The sequence below is a fragment of the Benincasa hispida genome, chromosome 8 (genome assembly GCF_009727055.1).
Source record: "Benincasa hispida cultivar B227 chromosome 8, ASM972705v1, whole genome shotgun sequence".
Taxonomy (NCBI): Eukaryota; Viridiplantae; Streptophyta; class Magnoliopsida; order Cucurbitales; family Cucurbitaceae; genus Benincasa; species Benincasa hispida.
Window position 1 is genome coordinate 26,985,668 of NC_052356.1, and position 8,024 is coordinate 26,993,691.

The following is an 8,024-nucleotide window of genomic DNA, read 5'->3' on the forward strand; positions in this document are numbered from 1 at the left end:
ATGTAGTCTATTTATAACTCTTGTGTATATATATATATATAATATGATTTATTGCACTACATTTTAATCAAAATTTAATTCTACCTCGATTTAAACTTGTATCTTTCTTTTATGTTTATTATTGTTTTTATTTAAAACGACATTCTTTTTTAAAAAAAATAAAGAATATAACTGACAACAAATTTTAAATTTATAATTTATTTTTTCGAAAATCAAATTTAAAATAGGAGTTATTTTCAAATATAGATAGATAATGACAAATAAAGATAGATCACTATTATCTATTATAATAAGTGACGATGATAATTTATTTTATTTGTAAATATTTTTAATAGATTTTTTTTCTAATAGAAAAAGAAAAAACAGGGTGAATCGACATTTTCATTATAATTAGATTGTCATTAATGTAAAAATAATATAAATAATATAGTTTTATATTATTTAAGAAGTTAAAAATATTTATTTATTACTTAAAATTTTGTTTTCAATAAACTATTGAGATTATTTTCAAATATAGTAAATTGAAAATGAAAATCCTTTACTATTTTGCTACATTTGTAAATAAATTGGTATTTTGATATATATATATGAAAACAACCATTCTCGTATTTTTTATTATCCATTCAAAAATATTGGTAAAAAACATGCAATTGTAAACTTAACGACAATAATTTCATTCAATGTATCGAAAAATTACAAAAATAATAAATAAAATATACATATATATATATATATATTTGTAGTTCAAACATTTGCAAAAAAATAATATCATTAACAATTCGACAATTTTTTTTTCAAGAATTAGAAAACAGAATATTACCAAACAAAGGAAAGAAATTGACGAAGCAATCACAATAATTAGAGGGGAAAAAGGATTGCCTTTAACATTTAGCCAAAAACCAAAGCTGAGCATTTTTTATTGACAGTACAGATCTAACCCATCTCTGTTTTTCTTTTTCTATTGTTAGTTCGAAAACATCCTTCATCCTCATTGTCAAAAAAAAAAAAAGAAGAAAAAACATCAACTTTGAGAAGATTAAGAACAAATAAGAACAGCAGCAAAATTAAACATCTTAAAAAACCCGAGCAGCAGCGAATTCGGGCCGAATCAAGCACCGAATGATCCGAATATTCGAGGGGTATGATATTAAGCAGGCTGCTCCTCCTTCCAGTCTTTCCTTATATCAAATGTGTAATTGATCTCCAAGTAGCATTTATTATCATCATCAACAAACTGAGCCAAAAAAAATAAATAAATAAATAAACCCAACAAACAAGCAGACAAGATTACAGACATAGATTCATGTGAAGAAGAAGCAAAACAAAACATGTCTTTTAAAACAAGACTATAGAGAAAAGGAAATTTCATGTTACTTATTGCATAAGCATATGCATAAGTAGCCATGGAAATAATAATAATAATAATTATAAGCTGCTGCTTTCTCTTAAAGGTGAAAGCTGAGATAAAAGCCAGTAAACCCATGTGATGCAAGCCATAAATGGACAGGTGCAGTTGAAATAGAGACCCTTTAATTGGTTTCCATAAAGGAAAATAATGGAGGAGAGAAATTCATAAAAGCATTCAAATTCATATTTTAATATCCCTGTCTGTTTTGAAATTGTCAGATAAGGTATTTAGGTAGAAAATTTATTTTCATACATAGCCTCTTTCCTTTATTAATTTTTTTACCCCATCTTTAATAAATGTTAATATGTCGCAATTACTTGGTTATTTTTACCATATAATGACGGTCACTTCCATGAAAGTTAATTACAATGTCATCATAGGAGGGACAATTATTATAGGTTTTTAATTTCTTTTGTTTAAAGTAAGGAAACTACTAGGGTAAAGATTTTAGATAGTTGGTCGCTTAGATTTAACTCATTTTCTCTCTCTTAGTGCTATATCAAACTCATGCAGATTATATACCATTAGGTCAATCATAGATTATTAATATTAGTCCATATAAAATTGTACAAACTGACCTTGCTTCTGGCTGAATATGATCCCCTAGCAAAGATGCCAGAAGGAGTTGTTTCTTCCTGCATCTCATGATCATAAGGCTCAGGTTGAGGGCTAAAAGTTCCAATCATCTCTTTTGTACTGTCAACTGTGGACAGTAAAAAGTAAAAGAAAATAAAAACAAGAACAGTTCGCCATTAATGGCAGAGAGAAAAACAGAGTGTACATATATATAGAGAGATTTTTGTTATGTGTTTTTTTTTACCTTTGACACCAGTTTTCCAGACTGTATTGGTATATTTGAGACCAGAAACAATGTTGTTGCTGACCTGAAAAGTAAACTTAAGGCTGTAACGACTACCTTCCTTCAAAGTAAACCAGAGGCCTTTAGGATTTCCACTCTCAGGAACTGGAAGAACAATGTCAGGCCGGCCTGATGATTTGATTGCAAGGCTCAAAATCTTTACATCTGGCTCAAGAGTTTCTAATACATACCACCAACAAATATAATAGAGAAAAAAAAAGTCATGAAATGGGGATTTGAACTTGAAGAAAAATTGAGAGTTTAAGTGGGTTTAGTTACCTCCAACAGCTTCAAAATCAACACCACCAAGAAGCTGTTCTTTCCACCTCCTCAGACTTTCATCATCCTGAAAGTGAGAGGCTCAAACTCAATTGGAAAGGAAGAATTGAAGAAACAAAGTTAATGTTTAAAATGGGAAATAATTAGAGAAAGAAGACCTTATCCTTCTCGTTGAGTTCTTTCAAAGTGTATTGAGGACCCAACTCGATTTTCCTTCCATCTTCATCGTCTTCCTCCTCAGTTGCACAGATAGAGCTTTCACTCATTTTCCTACTCAACCCAGGAACCGAATCAACATCCTGATCTTCATCCTCAGCTTTCTTGGGCTCTGACATTTTGGGAGAAGAATCCTCTTCTTTCCCATCTTTGTCTTTATCATCGAACCCCATTATCCCTTTTGAACTGGAACCAATTTCAACGGCCACAGACATCAACAGGCCATGGACAGAGGCGAAATCGTACCACACAAAAATGGCACACCCACCAGTGACCCAATAGAGGAAAAAGGGTAAAGAAGAAGCAGAAACCCCCAGAAACCCAAATAAAGATAAATAAAAAGAGGGGAGAAAAAGAAGAGAATCAGAGTGATAGAGACAGAGAAAACGAGAGAAATCAGAGAAAGATGCAAAATGAAAAACTAAAAAAAGGAGCAAAAACCCAGAAAGGGGGAGAAGGCAGAAAAGAAGAAGAAGAAGCCCACGAGAGAATTAACCCTCGTGAGAAGAAAAAGAAGAAGGGGAAAGGAATTAGCGAAGGCAGTTAGAAAAAGTTGAAAAGAGGAGAAAGGGAAGGAGTCATGTGGTGATCCGAAATTTTATGTTGAGAGAGAAAAAGAGATCGTGAAGGTCAGTCGGTCAGTGCGGTTGGTTAGGCCACGAATGCCAAGATTCGAGCGGCTAAGCATCCGGCCAAGGGCTAAGGGCTAAGGGCTAAGGCTCATCATCAAATAAATCACTTGGAAATTGGAATATCAGCTGCCACACAAACATACACCACATAACAAACAGACTAACCTCAGGGTTAGGTCCACCTCTCTCACCACTTTGACTTTTTTCTTTTTTTTTTTTTGTTATAAAATAATATTAAATTCTATGAAAATAACATTCTAGGTTCAACTTTGCTAATGATTTTAGATTTGTTTGAGCTTGTGTAGCTTTTCAAATAATTCTTCTCAATTGTGTTTTTAGAAAACCATTAGTAAATCTTAATTTTGAATTTGAAAAAAATTAGTTACGGTGTTTAGTAAACTAAATTAAATGGGTGTAATTTGGTTATATGAGTCAAAGTTACATATTTTAATTATTATCATATTGGTAATTTATTTGAAATTTATTATAATATTTTTATTTAAAATCTTATATGATTTGAATTTTACTTAATTTATTTTAAGCGTATTAGAGAATTTTTAAAAATAGAAAAAATAAGGAAAACTATTTGAACAAAATAGAAAAATTTTAATCTTTGTTTAATAAAGGCTGATAGAAGTAGGTAGAGATTAATAGAAGTCTTTCATGAATTGGGTAGATATCTATCGGTGTCTATCAATTTTTTTTTTTTTTAACTATTTCTGTAAATTGATATTTTTCTATTTGTGAAAATTTTCCATCTTATTATTCCATAAGGGTTTAAGAAAGATAATTGTTACAAAAAATTTGAATCAATTAAAATTTGAAAATAGATGTGGCAAAATATATGAATACAAAATTATATTATTATAATATATTTATTTAAATGATTAAGAAAGTAACAGATTCTTAGGAAAGTTAAATCTAAAAGTTGGTGTTTATATGTTAGTTAAAATTTAGAAAATATTATGGGGAATTAATAAATAAGTTGTTTTACGGACATTATAGAAGGTTAAGATCTCTCCTTAATCGCTTACTACGATGGTAAAGACAATCCCAAACAGAGCCTTGGTTGATGTACGGTTAAACTTGTAATGATGAACTTAACACGTAATAATTTAGTCTATATCATGAAAAATCTCATCAATTTTAGGATTTTGGTTAATATAACAACTTGATTTTTCTACTTTACAAAAAAAATTATCTCCAATCAATTTATCAATCTATATGGGTAAAAATTTTTATTAGATTTTAATGATACGAGTTTATTAGATTTTAATGATACTTTTCAAGATAGAGACTAAATTGTTATAAATATAAAATAATATGTACTAAATTGTTATTAACTAAAGTTCAGAAACTAAATTGCTACTTCAATAATACTTCAAAGACTAAAAAAAATGTTTTTAAATATCTTTTAAAGCTTAGATACAAGTGGTTTGAGAATAATTTTAGAATGGTTAATTAAAATAACTAACATGATCAAAATCATTTCATTAATGTTTGGAACATAGAAAAAAATTTAAACATTTAAAAATCACTCTCAAATATATATTTAATAATTTTAATTTATGTCAAACAGGTTTCTTTTAACAATTCTCTATATTTTTAATTTTCTGTCTAATATGTTTTTAAATTTTAAATAGTGTCTAATAAGCCTAACAAATTTTGATTTTATATTACCGTTATTGAACTTTCAATTTTGTGTCTAGTAGAGTTTTGGACATATTTGAATTTTTTTAAAATTCTCTAATCTACTAGATAATGTCTTATTAGAGGAAAAATTAGGATAATATTGTAATTTTTTAAACCATTTATAAAAATATGGTTGTTTCAAAATAATTTAGAAAAATATTGTACTTCTTTTTCTTTTCTTTTCTTTTTTTTTTAATTTAGTATGTCGAGTCTTGGAAACTCGACAAAGGATGTCGAGCCTTCAAGATTCGACAAGCCTAAGTCGAATTTTGAAGACTCTACTTCCATCCATTTTTTTTTCCATTTTATTATTTTAATATTACACATCTTTTTTTATTTTATTATTTATTATATTCCACCTCACTTACTTTGTTATCACCGTCTTCTTAATTTAACTCTAAAAAATATCATATAAAATAATATCTCATTCATGTTTTCTTCCACAATTTAAAAATAATAAAGTGTAAATTAAAATATTCATATTAATACAACTATTATCTCATTTATATAAAAAAAAAATAATTAAAAAAATCAATGTGCCCCACAAGGTAGACGTCGTTGATTTCAAGTTGGTTGTTGTCGTTGACTTCAAACTTAAGGTTGCTCTGATTCTTCGGTACCTCTGCAGGCGCTTCATAATATAAATATTCATTATGCTCTCCACGACCGCGACCATGTCCATGCACGTATGAGACGATGGACCAGCCTCTGAATCATAATATCCTGAACCAAATGCTTGGCATCATCATCATCGGACTACAATAATCAATTTGGCTTTGCATGTGCACAATTGGGAGCAATTCTTCTACATTATGAGCAACCTCATCGAACTCATCTTCTTCTTCTCGAACAATCTTCGACGTCTAAGAGTTGGTGGATGACCAGTAGGTATATCGTACATATAATGTATCTCCTCCATATAACTCTGATTGTCACTACATATAGCAAGAACTTGGTCCGAATCATTCGCAGTATCACAGAGTCTACTGTTGTTCGATCTCTGTGAATTATAAATAATTAGATAATATTTAAAATAAATTTATATTAAAACTAATTAGATAATATTTATTTATTTACTAGATGACCCACAGCTGCTCCCGGACGAGTAATGTAGCGCCTTGTGATATTATTATACCAGTTGATGTAGTTTTGAGTGACATCCCAAACTGCTCAATAGAAACACTCACTGCGATAAACCTTGCACAATAGTGTCATTGCACTACTAAATGTGCAACTTTTTCGGACCAATCTGAGCCGAGAACCGTAGGATTGCTCAGCTAACTGAATATCATTTACATGTTGTAGTTATGGAGCCATTGTTGGAAATCGCTCTCAAGCCCAAAGTTGCAAAAGTATCAAAGGCTCAGCTACCTCGCAAACTTCAGATTTTGTTGCTTTGCACAATTGTCTATACAACCATGCCAAACATGCTCCACCCCAAGAATATCATCCCGCATCATAGAGGTTAGCTAACAATGGCAGGAACATCAAGTGAACAAAAATGACTTGATTTGTCGGAAAACTAACTTCCACCCATCATTTGCAATATATATGCCCGTGCATATCTCATGACGATTTCCTTGTTTGCATCATCGGCGAGCTCATAGAATTGTGTCCCTAACCATATTAAACTTAACCTCAATCCTTTAATTTTGTCAACAGATGGGGTCATATCGAGGTACAGTTGACAGATTTATAATTAGTCATCATACATCACTCTAAAGACTAGCTCACTGTCAACAGGTAACCCGAACAACATTTCTATGTCCTGTAGAGTGATAGTGCACTCTCCAATGGACATATGAAATGTATGTGTTTCAGACCTCCATCTCTCGACCAATGCTGTGATGTGATGTCAATCTAACTGAATGAATCCCAATCTGGCAACTCCATAAAATCCAGATGTACGAAGTAGCAGTAGTATTCAAGGGTAGAGTGGAGTGGTGCGCTGAACAACTGTCTCTCAACATCTGCAAGATATTTCGCCAGTGTTATGACCTTGCCATACAATGGTTGATTGATAAATGGATTGATCGTACAAAACATCGAGATCAATAGGTCCTGGATTTAAGGCCATGATCTAAAAGGAAAAAAAATTATTTATTTCTCAATTAAATAATGTACAACTTAATTAAAATAATAATATACAGCTTTATAAACTATAATAAAAAAAATTAAGTATACAATAAAAGTATCATCTACACTTAATTAGATATACATTAAAAAATTTTATTTATTTCTCAATTCCTAACTGTCTGGAGCATATCTTAGTAACGAAGGACACTTCTTTCAATTATAACCTAACTGATTACAAAACTCACATCATTGTCGAGTGATTGGTTCTGTCCAATCCATTTCGTTATGGTAACGTGAAATCTTTGGTCTACCAGGTTTTCTCAACAATGATGGATCAACATGTAAGACGGACATATTAGGGTGCATGATCTAGTAATCTTCATGCGGTACAGGTTGAAATTGAGGAGAGTAACATTCAACATATATTGACAATTTATAATAGTCCTCAATAAAATCTTCGTAGTTCATGTTAAAATGTGAGCAAACTGCCATAAAATGCGAGCATGGTATGTCAAACGTTTGCCACTTATTACATGAACAGTACCGCTCGGATCCATTTAACCTCAATATTTAAACATTTCCTCCTTTAGCATTGAGACTGTGATATTTGATCTTCACATGAAACACACCTTCATATCAATCGTATGACTGTACTTCATATTTACTAGATCTTGCAGCCTATTTATTAATTTTTTTGTGTGCGTACCTGAATTTTTTCGTGTGCAGTATTATAAGTATGCTTGAAACAAATTGTTAATGACATATATATATATATAAAAAAATATTACTGGGTGTATTTATCTTGACGCTTCAAAGCAGCTCTTATTTCTTCTCTTTTTTTTTTTCGGAATAATTTACGCAT

General features: G+C 30.6%; 1 protein-coding gene across 1 annotated transcript; it reads right to left on the minus strand.

The window, feature by feature from the left end:
• Window positions 1–887: 887 nt before the first annotated feature.
• LOC120082567 (rho GDP-dissociation inhibitor 1-like) lies at window positions 888–3,427 on the minus strand. The gene is made up of 5 exons (XM_039037799.1): window positions 2,705–3,427; window positions 2,547–2,613; window positions 2,229–2,447; window positions 1,987–2,111; window positions 888–1,234 (listed from the first exon to the last, which is right to left on the minus strand). The coding sequence occupies exons 1-5, from the start codon at window positions 2,975–2,977 to the stop codon at window positions 1,148–1,150; spliced, it is 771 nt and encodes a 256-aa protein (XP_038893727.1). The 5' UTR covers window positions 2,978–3,427; the 3' UTR covers window positions 888–1,147.
• Window positions 3,428–8,024: the final 4,597 nt, after the last annotated feature.

Bases quoted from the DNA above. Each gene is read 5' to 3' on its own strand.
- LOC120082567 (XM_039037799.1), bottom strand. From the start codon at position 2,977: ATGTCTGTGGCCGTTGAAATTGGTTCCAGTTCAAAAGGGATAATGGGG. The intron at 2,112-2,228 runs GTAAAAAAAAAC...TACTGTCCACAG, and splicing joins CTGGAAAACTGGTGTCAAAG to TTGACAGTACAAAAGAGATG. The intron at 1,235-1,986 runs GTCAGTTTGTAC...TTTTTGGCTCAG, and splicing joins CATATTCAGCCAGAAGCAAG to TTTGTTGATGATGATAATAA.